The sequence below is a fragment of the Penicillium subrubescens genome, assembly GCF_028828155.1.
Source record: "Penicillium subrubescens strain IBT 31985 chromosome Unknown utg000011l_segment0_segment0, whole genome shotgun sequence".
Lineage (NCBI taxonomy): Eukaryota > Fungi > Ascomycota > Eurotiomycetes > Eurotiales > Aspergillaceae > Penicillium > Penicillium subrubescens.
Window position 1 is genome coordinate 324,610 of NW_026643161.1, and position 16,844 is coordinate 341,453.

Here is a 16,844-nt window from a genome sequence, read left to right on the forward strand (position 1 = left end):
GCTATCAGCATCTATGTATCGCGTCTGTATGATTTTGTACGATAGCATCTTGGCGTCTGGGCATGGCATTTATGGTGTGTTTTCGTGTTTCTTTTGGATGGGGAGTGGGAATTGCTTTTAATTGTGATTTTGGTTTACGATGGCGTTTGTGAAGAGGGTTTGCCTTGTACTGGGCGATTTTGGTGGGCTTTTGTATAGCTACTTTTGGGCCTGAATAGGCTTGTCGAATATTTCCATTACTTACAACCTGTGCTTGATTGTAGTATTTGTAGTATCTTCGAGGGTAGGGGCTTGTCACATCAAGAATTGCAAGCCACTTCGTATGAAAAGTTAAATTTCAGCGTTGGAACATATGAAATATCTAACTGATGCGTTGGCATCGCCTTAACTCGTGCTTACGCTGGGAAGGCTGAGGTGCGCAAGGCTGGAGGTGAAGATGTGGACGCCTGAATCCTTCAACCTGAGTGTTTTTAAGCCCGTTAAATAGAGACATACCAAAACTATTTATTTCTCCTTCGAGGGATTCCACTCATGAAATACTAGTCTGGTTTTTTCACTCTCTTGTATCTCTTACTACAATGCTTCTATAGTGCATTACTTCCCATGAATGAACCGATCGAGATCGACCTCTTGGATGCGGCCCAAGACCCACCAACGCTAACAATAACAAGCCCTGATTTAGATCCAATTAGTGCTAACATCAGCTTCAAGCCTCACTGTCTACATCAACTTAAAAACCCCAAACGACCTCACCTCTTAATCACCTCCCCTCCTCCCTAGTCCCCTCTCTCCCTCCCTTCCCCCTCTACACACCCAACAATCATGTCCACCACCCTCTCACCCCTAATCCCCCCCCGACCTCCCCCTCCTTCCTCCTAACCTCAACCCTAATAATCCTCCTCCCAGCAACAATCCTGATCACCACGCCCCCCACCTCCCCGCTACGCTACATAACAATCACAATCCTAATCTACCTCGCATCCCTCTTCATAACCCCCCACCACGGCGCAAGCACACTCCGCATTACGGCCACAGCCCAATTAGCCCTCATAACCGTCCAATCAGTCCACCTCCTCCTAATCGCCCGTCTAGATGACCGCGCCATAGCACGGGAAATTCCCGAACGCGCATTTTTCAAGTCAGATCGGCTATATCGTGCTGTGGAGCTGTTGATTCAACCGCGGGGCGTGCGGACGCCGAGGGAGATTAAGAATGTTCCTGGGCATCCGGAATACTATGCCTCGAAGAAGACGAAGGGTGGGGATAAGGATAAGGCGAACGGCGTCGACGCTATCCCCCGATCTAATTTCCTGATAAGACAAATCGCCATCTTCACATGGCAATATCTAGCCCTAGACGTCCTGCAAACCGTCGCCCGACAACAAGCATTCGAAGGCGGCGGCGGCGGCGGCGGCGGCGATTCATCCGGATTCACGCGTATAGATTGGTTCGTTTCTCCAGAGAAATGGATTGAGCGTGGCCTTACGAACTTGATTACTTGGTTTGTGACATCGCGCATTCTGATCGATGCCAGTTATCGATTTGTGTCTATCATCTTTGTCGGACTTGGATTTGATTCGCCTGAGAATTGGCCGCCGGCGTTTGGGAGGATGAAGGATGTTTATACGATTCGGAAATTCTGGGGGTAAGTTTCTAGCTATATCTCCTTTGCTTATATGACTCTACTTTTCATGAAACTTGATGATACCCGTGATATGTTCTGATCATTCATTTAATTGATACTAACATCTTCACAGCAAATTCTGGCACCAATTCCTCCGCGGCCCATTCACAGCTGTCAGCAACTTCATCGCAAGGGATATCCTGCATCTCCCCCGCCCATCCCTCGTAGAACGCTACACAAATATCTTCATCGTCTTCCTCCTCTCAGGAATCCTGCACGTCCTCACAGACCACATCCAAAACATTCCCTACGAGTACTCTGGCGCGATGATCGGATTCCCCATCACCGCATTCGGAATCATGTTTGAAGATGGCGTGCAAGAACTTTGGAAACGATTCAGTCCTCCAACGAAAGCAGGTTCAAAAGAGGGTGGGGAAGAATCTGATTCTGTTACGCCGGTGTGGCAGAGAATCGTCGGGTATGTTTGGACTTTTGTTTGGTTGGGTGTTGTTTCGACATGGTATCTTTATCCGATTTATGAGTTACCCGGAGAACTTACGTTGCTTGTTCCTGTGAGTTTGAGTGAGAGGGTTGGGGTGCAGCCGTTGGCAGGTGTTGTTTTGGGGGCTGGGTTGGTGGTGGGATATGTTTTTGGAGCGGAGATTTGAGAGGGATGTTTGATCCATTGTCAGGAGGTGGATTTTTGGGTACTTTGGGTACTTTGAGTATGTTGATCTTGGTTGTCATATAGAGATCAGATGTTGTTTATAGTAGCTGATCTAGAGCATGCTTATAAGATTGGAAGAGAAAGGATCGTGACGAGAAGTAACCAGGTGTCTGTTCATAAGTTGTCTGATGATGGAATGAGCGGGCTGCCTTGAAATCAAATACCGCTGTACTTCTTTTTTTCTAGGCACATCGAATACTTTTGATGTGTTTTGAACCCATTTACCCTTTCAATGCGAGGACCGCCACCCGTGGACCCGGCAGTCAATTTCATCGAAGTTACTGAACGTTCGAGTTGATCTATACCAAAGTCCGGGATCTTGAAATCCAAACTAACAAGAGCTGTTCTACGCTCAAAGGATTGATGCATGATCGCTTTTTCTTGAGGTGAGGGCTAGGCCTCGTTCACCAAATATTATGTGTACTACTGTACTTATACTACTAGCTCTAGCATGATTGAACTTTATGATATCCTGGCTTGTGAGGTTAGCATGCCTGGACGCGTGTAGTTTCATGTATGAGTAAAATTCTGCTATAGCCTCCATCGACAATTGATATCCATCTGGATATTATTTGCTGGAAGAACACGAGAGGCCGAGTATTTCTCGGTTAGATGGTAGAAAGTAACATCTTAAGAGTAGACTTGAAGACAGCACCACGTGGAACTTTCCAAAGATCCGTTTAAGCAGTCCACAGTCAAACAATCGTCAATACAGCCAACCAGATGCCGTTGAATCAGCCTTATGAGCCGAGATCCCGCACACATGGGCGAGAATTACGTTCCAGCACCAAATAAAGACACACAAGAATCTGCCCAACCGCTACTGAGTCACGGTGCAAGTGCGGTGACGCACCAAAAGTGGCCACCGAAGGAAACTTCGGAGGGAAACCGCACGATTTTGAAGGCCGATTTCGCAGCGGCAGATCTACGGCCAAGCCACCTGCATCAAAGGACACCACATAGAGCCTAGAGGTCAAATACAAGCCGCCTACACAATCTAGCCTGGTGGCTGAAAATTTTTGAGCCTCCAGTCCCTGCAGAGATCGGCAGAGTCTACCCGCCATATAAAATAGTTCATCGGTTTTCAATTCCAACAGCTATCCTCAAAGCTTGCATGAAAACAAGTTACAGTTCTACACAAATAGCCACGCCGGCATCGGCGACAAACTTTTTTTTTCATCGGTTTCCCCAGTTTTTCACAGAGGATTCGACTCTGTACTGCTGCCTTTTGCGTGGTTTCTATTACGTCTCGGGGCCGTGATTCGTGCAGACGGGCCGAAGGCCGGTTCCATCGGTGGCTGAGGGTCCACTTCCGCTCTGGACCGGCCCCGTTTTTTGCAGGTGAGGCCGAGACTGAAACTGTAGAAGATTGAGTCAAGCGATCGTCTTTTGAAATTTCCTGAGCTTGATAATTTCTCTTTCTTGACCTTATATCTCTCGCGACTCGCAGGTTTTGATACTTTGGTATCTTGTGCAGCTTTCGACTTTTTGCATCTGCCGAGAGTTGACGATTTGATTTACATACGACTTTCACAACTACAACATCGATTGCTAGGATGAGCCCTCAGGTGGATGGCCCAGCTGAAGCTGCGGCTGTGGATTTGGAAAATGCTCGCCAGAGGAGCTTGGATGTCGCGCCTGTTGAGTTCGAGCCTGAGAATAAGATGAACAATACGCCGGAATATAAGCAAGATGCTTTCGGTAATGAAGAATTTGCTGAAGTCAAGTATAAGATCATGAAGTGGTGGTATGTTCACGATTCGATCCTATCAAGCTTGGGATATTGACTAATTTATCACGATTCTAGGCAATGCGGTTTGCGTATGTGATATACAATTCGAATAACCAAACAACATCCAATCTAACTGATATCTAGTTATGGTTGCTGAAACCGTCTCTCTTGGTGTCCTGTCTCTCCCTGCTGCTGTCGCAACGCTGGGTCTTGTGCCGTATGTTTCAAAACACGACAAATTTGCGGTACAACTTTTTACTCACACCTCTAATAGTTCAATTATCCTCATCATCGTCCTCGGTCTCCTCGCAACATGGACCGGCTATATGATCGGACAAATGAAATTGAAATACCCCTACATCATGACCATGGCCGACGCAGGAGAAGTCCTCGGCGGCCCATTCGGACGCGAATTTATGGGCGTCTGCCAGATCCTTTTCCTCATCTTCATCATGGCGAGTCATCTTTTGACATTTACCGTCGCCATGAACACTATTACCAGCCATGGCACTTGCTCGCTTGTTTTTGGCATTGTTGGCACAATCATTTCCTTCCTGTGCTGTCTGCCACGTACTTTGGAGAAGATGTCTTGGTTGTCTCTTGTTTGTGAGTTTCAACCTCCCTCCTCTCTATATCCAAATTATGCTAATTCAATTTGTAGCATTCGTCAGCATCATCGTCGCGGTATTCATCTGCATGATCGCCGTCGGTATCGAAAACCCCGGCAGTGGAGTTGTCGCTGTTGCCAAAACCGATCTCTACCATGGTTTCTCGGCTGTCTGCAACATCGTCTTCGCTTTCTCCGGCCACGCTGCCTACTTCGGTCTGATGGCTGAGCTGAAGAATCCCCGCGACTTCACAAAGTCTCTCTGCCTGCTTCAGGGAATTGATATTAGTTTGTACATGGTTGCCTCCCTGGTGATTTACCGTTACGCTGGTGATGGTGTTACTTCGCCTGCCTTGGGATCAGCTTCGCCCTTGATTGCGAAGATTTGCTATGGCATTGCTCTGCCTACGGTATGATAACCTCTGTCTCTGTCGATTATTGAGAATTTTTGCTTATGAGTCCTGATTGTAGATCATCATTGCTGGTGTTATCAACGGCCACGTCGCAGTCAAGTATGTCTATGTCCGACTTCTGGCCGGAACAGACCGAATGCACAAGCGCGACTGGATCGCCGTCAGCTTGTGGCTCGGCATTGCCGCAGGTCTCTGGATCATTGCGTGGATTATCTCTGCCGCAATTCCCGTCTTCAGCAGCCTGCTGAGTTTGATTGTATGTTTCAATCCGGAGAAAAAACCTTGTTCTTGCTAACCTCCAAATCATAGACTGCTCTGTTCGCTTCCTGGTTCAGTTACTGCCTGGGTGGTGTTTTCTGGCTGTATATCAACAAGGGCCGTCTGACATCCTCGCCGCGGATGATCGTCTTTACTATTATCAACCTGGTCCTTATTGGAATTGGGTTGACTATTTGTGGTATGGGTCTTTGGGTGTCTGGAAAGGCTATTCACGATAATCCCAGCAGTGCGAGCTTTTCGTGTGCGAATAATGCTTGATTTTGGTCAAGCGAGCATATCATCTTTGACTGTTTATTTACATATTAATTAGCATTTACTGCGGCGTTTTGGCTTAGAGGGCATTTGCAAAGGCATTTTTATCTACAATATATCCCAGTCTTTAATTCAATGTTTGTGATGTCTGAAAAAAAATTTCCATACAACGGCTATGTTGTAGCAGGTTATTCCAAAGATTGAGTAGACGAGTATAGTGGGCAAACCACGGCCATCTCTGGTAAAAGGCAAGACGACGCAGGCGTCGAATCAGGCCTCCCACGTGGCAATACCTGATCCAGGAAGAACGGGGTATTGTTTGTGCTACTCAATGAACGAGATAGCAATGGGGTCTGAGATAATTGCGCAATGGTGACGCCAATCATCGATTTGGAGACGCTTAGTCAAATACATCTGAACGGCTAAAGTCGAGTCGGCGTTGCAGAAGGGACTCAACAATGTGGTTCAGCCGCACTAGGTCGATTTCATGTGACTCGAGGGGTCCATCACGGAAAGAGCGTCCAGGCTTAGAAAACGTGCTCAAGCCGCAGAATACTCTTAGGACCTGGGACACGGATGATGAACCTAGACCGACGTCAGTACGTAATTCGATGCAGTTTAATGTTTGACAACTTTCGCAAAGAGCAGCATTTCAGAGAGAAGATTAAGGTCGTCAAAGCCTTACACATTTGCTAGATGGTATGGTCTTCCGACTAAGGATGACTTGATATTTTTCATCATGTTGGGAGGGGAATTGAGAGAAAGAAATGTCTTTGCTTACCATAGATTTCTGTATGAAAGACCTGAGAATTCATCACAAGGTATTTGGTGTTCTTGTTTGAGATGGGATTGCCCTATTACCGGGTCCCTCCTTCAAACTCGTTTCGCATTGCAGTATTTCCACCAACTCGCAATTCAATCCTCATAAGAGATAATCTTCCGACCTGGGAACGGAGCCCGGGGGTTCGTCGGGCGTGGCTTGGGAGCCGCAGCTGGAGCCGGGTTCTGCTCAACATCTTCATAATCGAGGGTCTGCTCCGGCTCGTTCTGGGTTTCACGATAGCCCCTTTTCTTGGGCTTTGTTCCGCCCGGGGACCGACGACGACTGGGGCCCTGATTCTGAGCATGAGCTTCGTAGTGCAGCCCTTTCTCACCGGACACATTTTGCTCATCACGAACCAGCTCTTCCCGGGTGGTGTCTGCCCCGGCACTCACTACCTCACCAATATAGAGCTTGCGAGCCCGGTCTTCATACTCCGCCTCATCCAGCTCCAACTGTCTTTTGCGCAGCAGGGCATGAATCTCGCTGTGTCTGAACATTTGGATTTGCTCATCCGTAAGAGTGCGCTTCACACCGTCAGGATAGTAGCCGAGATCATCTTCGTCAGCGTAGATGTCGTCTTTGACGACAGGTTCTGCCGTAGGCGCGTGCAAAGCTTGGTGGTGGCCGGGGAAGTGGGCTACTTGAAAGGCTTGGAGGTCTTCCTGGAAGGTAGCTTTTGATTAGCTTGGTTGATCTTGTTAAAGGGTGACATAGGAACCTGATAACTGCTTACTAGAGTGACTGTTGGGACCTGCATCGCGATTTGGAGCGTGATGCAGACGTGAGGTGAGGGAAGACGCGTGGGGGTGCCACGGGGATGTTACGTAAGATCGGGATTTGGAAATTTCCTAATTGGGAGAATTGCGAGGAGGGTTACTCTTCCTTATTGAGAATTTGATGCTGCTAGACCACCAGAGTGTGCTAGTTAGTGCTGCTAAAATCTCATGAGCTTATAGATTAATCATCAATTACTTGGGTCAATATAACCCGAGGAGTATGCGGTCTGATTACACTAAACTTGGTATACTCAATTCTCCTTGAGGCCGCTCTCCACCAGATCGAGAATTGTATACTGTACGAAAATCATCCATGACATTCAGAAATCATCATTCGTAACTCTGTCATGTCGACTCGCTCCCGTGGAGTTCCCTCAAACGTCCACCGGAAGCGCAACACTCTCAACATGATTCCCAATCTTAACCTTCACACTATCAAACCTAACCCTCATACTCTGCACATCTCCCAACTCCAACCCCGCAACACGCTCCTCCTCCACCTTCCCGGGCTCCGTTAAGCTCCACGCCAACGAAACATGGAAGCAATCCGAGTAGTCGCCCGAGCCGGTCGGGCCCAGTCCCCGATCATGCGCACCCAGCGCACGGTTCCGGCGAGCATCACGCGATGACGAGGACGCATAAAGCGCCGGCTGGTCAAAGACAGCCAGAGCTCGGTTCGACAGTGCAAGTAAACGATTTAGACCATCGGATACTGGGCGCGCAACGTGGAGGACTAGGAACCAGCGCGTGCGCTCGTAATTGGATACCCATTTTAGAGCGTCTGGGGTGACGGTGAAGCTGGTTGAGATGTGTGTTAGCGAGATTTGTGCGTAAGAAAGACTCTGGTCTGAAACGGAACGACGAAGGGCGGTCTGGTCTGTCTTACGGTGGAATATGCGAGTCCCGTATACCCTTTGTCAGGGCCTCGGTGAACGAGGCACGCTGCTCGGTACGTAGTACCACGGGGGCTGATAAGCTGATGTGCAGCGGGAGCTGGGCGCCCAGATCACTATGCAAAAGGCTGTGCAGGCGCGGGGTACTAGCGCTACCAGCAACATCGCTGTCAATGTCATCGGACAGGTCTACCGGACACTGAGCGCGAGCTATGAGCTCTGCAAGGAGTGCAAGTTCATTCTTAGCCGGGTACCCTGTCCATCATCCATGATTAGCCATGAAACAATTCAACGCGAGGCTTTCGGGGCGCACACACATTCCACATAGACGTGTGTGGGCCAGTTGCCTTCCACATGGGGTATGACGCGTTTCCGGCCGCCATGGAGGCTCGGATCGTCTTTTACACTGACGCGCGTGCTTGAGGCATAGAGGTCGTGGAAAGCTGGTGGTAATGGGGGCAGTACTAGGCTCCCAGTAGTGGGAGCTTTAGCTTCATAGCGGGGTTTCTTGGCGGGAGGTGATGCAGGCTGGTCTGCATCTGACTCAGAGTCGGAATATTGCACCAGGGACATGAATTAGGGGGTGGTGACTCCTGCTGGTGAAAGAGTACAGATCTGGGGTTAGTCCATGTTTTTTTTCTTGGTGTGGGGGGCAGAATGAGTTTTCGGATGCGGAGGGCCTGAGGATCGGCGTGGTTGGGGCGATCTGGTGGGCGATCAGAGTGATCAGACTGTGCAGCGAGGAATTACACTAGTAAAAGTTGACAGAAATAATGAATCAATAGATTGTCTACATTCTCAATTTTGGTACATTAATTTCTGTCTTTCATACTGTTCTGTTCTTCTGATCATTGATTTGTTGTAGAGTTACTCGTGCTCTGAACTATGGGAACTTGCAGGGCCCAGCCACCCGGGATATCCCACGCCGGGAAGATCACCAATATACCAGGAACAATGTCCTGAACTAGTACATAGCTCCTGGTCATTTCTGGGAGATTAGGCTGAATGCCATCGATGACCGTCAAATCGCAGAAAACCTTTCACAAATTCCTGGTATTGCAGGGGCTGAGAATACGTAGCTGATTCCCATCAGCAAAACCGAGGTTTCTAATGTAACCCTAAAGCTTGCGCTGAGTCAAGTGGCCCTGGACAGGAGAACAGTGGGAATTGAAGTGATTGGATCAAAGGATCGGTTCCTTGCGAATTACGAGGAGCAACCTTTCTAGCCTCGCTCGATTGCCGCGCGACTCCGCCACGGTTGTACATACGAAGGGGTTTCGTTGATGTCTATGGATAGTTAAAAACCACCACGTCGCAGAGACACCTTGCGATGTTCATAGAATCAATATCATTCGATCGATTTAATACGAGGAACACAGGCCTCAGATTGTCAGCTTCATACTCACAGTCTGTAGTGATGGACAGGTCTCGACGCAAGGGCAACACAAGGGACCCATGCAGTCCTATCGACGACGATCTAGACCTGCAGCTCCTGCTCCGGAATGTCAAGGAATGGCACAGTGGAGGGTCTCTTGGCTGGAGATGAGCAAGGTCATCCACGCTATCCTCGCTAGTCGATAAGCTTAAGTGGTAGTGCACGGGTCATCGCGGCTGAACCAGAGCAATGGTCAAGGAACAAACTTTTTCTGAAACTTACTTTTCTTCATCAGTGCAGCATTTTGAGCCTATGAATCATCGCAAGGAACCGCTGGAACTCCGCGGAAGATTAGGCCGCAGCGTCATCGGGGTATAGCTGAGAGGAAGAATCGGAACTGGTGGATGCTCACTGAGTAATACAGTACTTGCCATAGTAAATCGCTTTGGAGCTCACCTGACACTTCCCGTGACTCAGCGTGGCTTAGTCTAGCTGGGAAGTTGGGTACCCACGCCGACGTCGACGTCGCGGGGCATTCTGGAGTTGATAGGACCCTTTTTGTGTGTTCTGTGAACATGGAGGGGGGGAGTGTATATCATAGTGGACATGGTCAGGGCCCATTTTGCCCCCGGATGATATCACAAGTGTGATCGTCATCATCGTGCAACGGAATTAGCGTACCCGCAGGTCCCCGAGCTAAACCTAAGGAGGATGAGTGGGGGGTGAAGGAGATACCCAAAGAGGAAAAGTGCGCACGATGAAAGGTTCTAGCGTGGACCCTCTTATCGATAAGGTCCCACTAGGACAAGATGGACATACGCAAGTCAGTCACGTCACCCTCCGTTCGTTCCGTCCTGGTACTTCTCTAAAAGGGTCTAGTTCTTTTAAAAGAGCCAAAATGGAAACTTTCCATTTAGGCTCCTCTCATCTACAGTTTTTATCTGTGCATCTTCCTATCTTCCCATCTTTCATCTCACTTCCTTCCTTCCTGATACCATAGTATCCCCTGCCGACTTACTACTCTACACCGCATCTGCACATCTCAGCTCTGTGCGATCTACCCTGCATACTCCCCTCTCTATACCTCAGCCCCACTCACTTTCTACCGAGTCACTCTCCGAAGTATATTTTCCTATATACCGCGTGATCCTTGCAAGGGACTAAACTATAACCATAACCCCTCGGTCTCTTTCTACTCTTTTTCCCCTCCCATCTTCTCCCCCTCGAAACATTTCAAACCAACTCTCTATATACTCGCAACAAATGGCTGCTGTCGACTGTATGTCGATGGCCTCGCGCCATCATCCACACCATCCCTACAACCACCAGCACAGCCGGGATCGCCGATCTAGCTATTCCACCCTGGGCAGTAACAATCCTTATGCCCGGTACATGTCACCAGCACCCTCGGGGTACTCCCACTCCAAGCGATCTCTCTCCGAAACCTTCCCTTCTGTACCCACAGTATCCATGGACTCCCTCTGGTGGTCCGGCTCTCCCGAGCACCAGCCGGTGTACCCGAGGCACCAGCGAGAAAGTTCGGCACCTCGACGCCGTCGCTCACAGCAGAGATACTCGCGGAACTCACACTTGGTGAATCCCGATATCATCGATGAGCTGGATGATGTAACCTCTTACTCTTATCACCATGAGGGTCCCTATGATGCGGTTTGCCCCGAGCGCAATCGCGTCAGCCATCATAGTCCTCTCGAGGCAGTGAGAGAGTCGAATGAGGAAGCTTTGCGCGCTACGCCGCGCGATAAGATTATCGATTGCTTGCATAGCCACCGCCCACTAGATGGTACGGCGTATTTTCCTCCCGGCACCACCGATCGGGATGGACAGACGTATGAGTATGAAGAAGGATCGAATATGATGGACGAATACGGTCTTTTTATGCGTCTTCCTGGTCAGGTATGTAGGATTTCTGCCGTTGATTTTCGCGATTAAACACATTAACCTTTCCATAGAAATTCACCGACGAGGACTTCAAGAATGACCCATTCTACAACCGCCCAATCTCCAATCCATTCCTTCAATTGAAGAAGAAACTCAGTCTGCGCCGGAACAAGAAGCCGCGGAGCACTGCTTGATCGGACTCTCTGTTTGACTTTCACTTGGATTTTCTTTATATCATGATACGACGACCTACGCAATCTTCTGTTATGACTGGATGAGACCCTGATAATGAGGTGTTTGGGATACTGGGAATCTGGTCTGGTTTGATCTTTGTCCTTTTTATGTTCTGAAATGTTTGTCTGCGCTGGCCTTGACCGCGCTCTTGCTTAGGTGTTTAATAGGGATCTCGGAGTTACGGATATTGGTATTATGTGTATCTAAAGACTACTGCAATGGATTGTGCAATAAAATCGATTGTTTTCAAAAAACAAATCCAAAATTCGCATAACCTCATGCTACCGTCATTCCACTTGAGGCTCTTTGATTTCGCCTCTTCGAATTTGCCTCCTAGCATCAACTTGATCTCACCACGAACAGTCGAACACCCCATACTCTTTGCTTATTGTAGTTTTACGAACACTAGCCATCCCAATCCCAGACTCCCATCATCGACGAAAAATCCCCCACTCCACCCATCTCTAGATCTCATCAAAAAATGACAGGCTACCAGCCCAACCATCCCCCCGAAACCCTCGGCCCCTTCCACCCCCCAAAAGTCGACAAACAAGCCATAAAACCCTCCATCGCGCAACGCATAACCATAAAAGTAACCGACCCCCTCAACCACTCAGCCCCCGCATTCCTCCACTCCCCCCGAACAACACCCACAACCACCTGCCCCCCCCAGCGCCGTAGTCCTCGTCTCCGGCGCCGGCGGCGGCGTCTCGGGTCCAGCAGGAATCTACCCATCCCTCGCCGACAAAATCGCCCTCCTTTTGTCAATTCCCTGTCTGCGACTGGACTACCGCGAACCCGCGCGCACAGAGTACTGCGTCGCAGACATGCAAGCTGCCTTCGACTATCTCCGCGACCACTTCGGTGCAACACACTTCGTCATCGTCGGCTGGTCATTCGGCGGAAGTCCCTGTTTCACGGTTGCCGCGCGCGAACCTGTTCGGGTAGCTGGTGTCGCGACGATCGCTTCGCAGACTGCGAAGACGGATGGTGTTAGGGCGCTTAGTCCGCGGCCGATGCTTTTGTTGCATGGGGAGGAGGATAGGGTCCCTGCGCCGTCTTGTTCGAAGTCGCTGTTTAATAGTTATGGGGATGATGGGGATCGAGAGATGAAGCTTTTCCCCGGGGATGATCATGGGTTGACGAGGCATGCTGTGCAGGTTGAGGGGAAGCTTTTGGGTTTGTGGTTAAGTGTTTGGGGTTGAGTGAGGGGTTGGGGTATGAGGTTTTGTGGCAGGCTGGAAGGGATTTGGTGGAGGGGAAGGAGGGGAGGGTTAAGGAGATGGAGATGGGGAGGGATCTTGAGGGTGGGGAAAGGTTGTTTTGATATGTAGTGAGACGGGTGGGAAGGATAAGGTTTTGTTTGGAGATATAAGGTTGGTTAGGATTGTAGATGTACATGTTGAGAGTACGACCCTGGCTATCCTCGAGAAGACTCACGAATTCGATGTTAAAGGGCTTCACGAAACTTAATTCGATCATCGTCGAACAAAGGTCTCAAGCATATCATTTTGAACAGAGTATATCTGCAACCTAGTCGTGAAGATGGCATCGTGGCTGACATCGTGGTCCATGGATAGACTTGATGCTCACTCTGTACCTTTTCAACATGAGCATCATCTATGTCCTCAGTCTTCTCATCTTCGATGGCCTTTTTGCCTTCACTCAAGGCAAGTTCATTGCGAATCTCAGCCATGAGCTAGGCATTTTCCCGAGCTGAACTTACCCCCAAAATCTTATTCATCCGTTACAACTTTTGGCCCACCTAATGTTAGCAAAGGGAAGGGAGAGCTTCATAGAAGGGCTTAGAGCCATTCCTACCACGCGACTCGGCCCAACTGCCTTGATATGGTTTCTGAATATTATTTTTCGAAATTCATCGAATTCATATTTACTGTCTATAACTTTTCAAAGTAGAGAAATGAAAGTCAGGAGCTAACATCACTGCTTAGCAAGAAGGGCCTCTGAGAAAAGACCTATAATTAAATCTGTTGATACTTTCTGGATTGCGCGCGAACATTCGAACAAAAAAGATCAACCCCAAGACCAGAGATCACTGAGGTAGATTTAGACAAGTAGGACCATAGAAAGAAGTGATTCTTTCGGTTGCTACTAGATCCAGTGACATGAGAGACTTTAAGAGGCGACTACCTCATAGTGGCTGATAAGAGACACTCCCAACATGTTGCCAATGCCATACTCCGAACACTGGTTCACCTCAGACCTTAACATAGAGAAGGGAGGAAGGCGCTTAGCATTCTGCGTTGGGCAATCTATCCGTGAGGACTTTTGTACTTCCTACTCAGGCTACTTCAAGGATATTGTTGTTGCCCAATACTCAGCCTGTTTGTTTGTCACCTCCTACCCCGCTTGGGGTTTGACAGCGCACCCACTTGGCTGGCACTTTCTTTATATTCCATCCTTTGAATAAATTCTCATCTGGCACCTCAGGTTTTCTTCTTGCCCTTCTCTTACATCTATTCAGTACAGAATACGGCTTGCAACCACTTCACCTTTCCGTCATCAGTATGGATACCCACGACGTCTCCGATGTTCCGGAGTACTTGGAGTATCTTCGAGGACATAAACAAAATCTGAAAAACGCGCAGGCTGTCAAGGGATGTCCAGCAAGATCCAAAAAATCCAGAGATGAGATCTTGATGCAGTTTATGGTTCGACAAATGATGAATAAAGAACCTCCTGCCCATCCGAACTATATCCGATCCTCGTTCCTACCACCTGCGTACACCCCTTGCGTTACTCCATTCAGCAAGTTGGAGAAGGTAATGATGAAAAGCCTATTTCTTGAAACTCATCATCGGGGACGTTATCTCCTTCTGAGAACGGTGACTCCGATAGATATAAGCACCGCCGTTATGGCCATCGTGGAGGATGAAGACGGGAGTGTTCTCATGATACAGCTCTACAACCAAGAGCAGGAGCTATTGGGCGCACAGAGTCTCAGAGAGGGCACAGTACTTGCTGTGAAAGAACCCTATGTGAAAGTAATGGCAGACGGGGACTACGGGATTCGAGTGGACCATCTCTCAGATGTCAGGTTTATCCCCGAATTTGACGACCTAGTTCCCTTATCCTGGAGGAAACGTATCACGCAGGCTGACGAGAGCGCCCCCTTTTGGAAGGAGAAAGGAAACGAGAATTTTACTCGGGGGGATTATAAGTCCGCAGTTCAATGGTAAGCCGAAAAAGATTGCTGTGCCTCATACGGATGCTAAGAATAACTTCAGGTATTCAAAGTCGCTGGAGACCCATTCCTCACCCGAATTGCTGGTTACAGTACAGCTCAACCGTGCCCTCGCCTTTTTGAAAAGCCACTGCTTTGATGCAGCGTTGAGAGACGTTGAAGATGTCTTGAAAGTATCAGAGCTATCGGAAAAAGCTCTTTTCAGAAAGGGTCAAGCTTTATATCAACTTGGAAGATTCAGGGAATCATGTGAAACCTTCGCAATACTCACAGAGAAGTATCCAAAAAACGCCACGGCTGCACATGAGAATGTACATGAGAATGTACATGAGAATGCACATGAGTATGCACATGAGTATGCACGAGCATCTGCTCGACTTGTGGAGCAGGAGAGCGGGAAATACGATTTCAGAAAGATGATAAAGGAGGCCAAGAAGCGTCAGCCCCCGAGACTTAATCGCGGTACCTACATTGGTCCTGTGACTGTTAAGCAAACTCAATATCATGGGAGAGGACTCTTCACAACACAGGCAGTGAAGGCAGGGGACCTTTTGTTCTGTGAAAAGGCATTTGCTCACGCTTTTCACGATGAAAATGCCTCGAAAGGTCTCCGTCTGTTACTCAATGTCGACATGAACAAAGCTACGATTGGCACCCAAGGGGAGCTCATTCAATTGATTGTTCAAAAGCTTTACAAAAATCCATCTTTGCTACCGGACTTTGTCAAGCATCATCATGGTACCTACAAATCAGTGGATTGCCTGGAAGTGGATTCTGAACCGGTCGTAGATAGGTATGTCAGTGTTTCCCCATCTTGATATGAAATCTAATCCCGTCCAGTTTCCTCATTGAGAGAATCATGCTCCTAAACGGTTTCGGATGCCCTCTTCTCTGCCGCGAGAGTCACATACACAGCATGAAAGGAGATTCTGATTCTGCCAAAGGGGCCAATGAAGTATTCCATTCCAATGGGGTTTGGTCTATGGCGTCATACATTAACCATTCTTGCCTGAGCAACGCTCGTCGTTCTTTCATTGGAGACATGATGATTTTGCGTGCTTCAAGGGACCTGCCTTCCAATGCCGAAATTACCTTTTGGTACAAATCGCCCATGAACTGTGACCCTAAAGACCTAACAGTCAACCTAGATCACTGGGGCTTTAAGTGCGATTGCATATTATGCCAAGATACACGAAGTCTTAGCAGGCATGTTCTATCAAATCGAAACAAGCTCTTGGCCGACCTTCAAAGATTATTCAAAAGACCCAAGATGGATTTGCGAAAGATTGAAGGCACAATTTCTAGCCTCGCAAGCACATATTGCCGACCAGCTTCTGAAGTCCCTCGCCTTGGACTTCATTCGCCATATCTGACCCTCGCTGCGATTTACGCTTCATCTCAAAAACATGGAAAGGCTGTGAAATTTGGAATAATGAGCCTAGAGTCACTTGGGTTCGTTATCAAGGGTGCAGATATTCCTCATATCTCAGACGCTCCATTGGTTGTCAAAAAATGGGGCCTGATGAATGATGCAGTTGTGGGGTGCTGGATGATTCTGTGCTATGCATTTCGAGAGTTGGCACCTACTCTCGCGTCCCAAGCTGAGGGCTATGCCAGAGTCTCCTACAAAATTTGCGTTGGCGAAGATGAGACTTTTGATCAGACATACAGCGGGCTATCAAATCGGGTAGATGGATTTTTAACAACGGCAAAGTAGCCATGCGAGCTCACAGCGTGACGAAACTAAGCAGAGAAGGTTTTTTGCCTGACATATTTGACCAAGACATAGCTAACTACATACCGGATTCATCGATTGAATTGATCAGTGATCAGACTTTATTAGTGTTTTCAGTCCAGAACGAGATAATCAGAGACCTAGCTTAAGCATCTCGTAGTACTCATGGAGCAATTTGGGGACACATCTGGAACTATGGTAGGGGTGGACCTCAACAACTACGTGATGAAGGAATGAAATTTTCTTGGTAACACACAAGTAAAAGAAGAA

General features: G+C 48.4%; 7 protein-coding genes across 7 annotated transcripts; 5 read left to right on the top strand and 2 right to left on the bottom strand.

The window, feature by feature from the left end:
• Positions 1–603: 603 nt before the first annotated feature.
• On the top strand, positions 604–2,292 carry pyr8 (acetyltransferase pyr8; the record flags this gene model as incomplete). Its single annotated transcript, XM_057158430.1, has 3 exons — positions 604–718; positions 781–1,645; positions 1,758–2,292. 3 exons carry the CDS (start codon positions 604–606, stop codon positions 2,290–2,292), a joined length of 1,515 nt encoding a protein of 504 aa, XP_057002384.1.
• A 1,615-nt stretch (positions 2,293–3,907) lies between these two features.
• On the top strand, positions 3,908–5,640 carry N7473_012492 (neutral amino acid permease; the record flags this gene model as incomplete). The annotated part of the gene is made up of 7 exons (XM_057158431.1): positions 3,908–4,098; positions 4,159–4,172; positions 4,228–4,300; positions 4,358–4,689; positions 4,745–5,100; positions 5,162–5,359; positions 5,413–5,640. 7 exons carry the CDS (start codon positions 3,908–3,910, stop codon positions 5,638–5,640), a joined length of 1,392 nt encoding a protein of 463 aa, XP_057002385.1.
• Positions 5,641–6,549: 909 nt separating this feature from the next.
• On the bottom strand, positions 6,550–7,214 carry N7473_012493 (DUF3807 domain-containing protein; the record flags this gene model as incomplete). Its single annotated transcript, XM_057158432.1, has 2 exons — positions 6,550–7,119; positions 7,191–7,214. 2 exons carry the CDS (start codon positions 7,212–7,214, stop codon positions 6,550–6,552), a joined length of 594 nt encoding a protein of 197 aa, XP_057002386.1.
• Positions 7,215–7,607: 393 nt separating this feature from the next.
• N7473_012494 (HVSL domain-containing protein) lies at positions 7,608–8,699 on the bottom strand (the record flags this gene model as incomplete). Its single annotated transcript, XM_057158433.1, has 3 exons — positions 7,608–8,031; positions 8,120–8,381; positions 8,444–8,699. The coding sequence occupies 3 exons, from the start codon at positions 8,697–8,699 to the stop codon at positions 7,608–7,610; spliced, it is 942 nt and encodes a 313-aa protein (XP_057002387.1).
• Positions 8,700–10,764: 2,065 nt separating this feature from the next.
• N7473_012495 (uncharacterized protein) lies at positions 10,765–11,594 on the top strand (the record flags this gene model as incomplete). Its single annotated transcript, XM_057158434.1, has 2 exons — positions 10,765–11,415; positions 11,472–11,594. The coding sequence occupies 2 exons, from the start codon at positions 10,765–10,767 to the stop codon at positions 11,592–11,594; spliced, it is 774 nt and encodes a 257-aa protein (XP_057002388.1).
• Positions 11,595–12,115: 521 nt separating this feature from the next.
• Positions 12,116–12,839, top strand: N7473_012496 (uncharacterized protein; the record flags this gene model as incomplete). The annotated part of the gene is made up of 2 exons (XM_057158435.1): positions 12,116–12,175; positions 12,252–12,839. The coding sequence occupies 2 exons, from the start codon at positions 12,116–12,118 to the stop codon at positions 12,837–12,839; spliced, it is 648 nt and encodes a 215-aa protein (XP_057002389.1).
• A 1,323-nt stretch (positions 12,840–14,162) lies between these two features.
• Positions 14,163–16,556, top strand: N7473_012497 (TPR domain protein; the record flags this gene model as incomplete). Its single annotated transcript, XM_057158436.1, has 3 exons — positions 14,163–14,830; positions 14,883–15,632; positions 15,680–16,556. The coding sequence occupies 3 exons, from the start codon at positions 14,163–14,165 to the stop codon at positions 16,554–16,556; spliced, it is 2,295 nt and encodes a 764-aa protein (XP_057002390.1).
• Between the last annotated feature and the right edge of the window lie 288 nt (positions 16,557–16,844).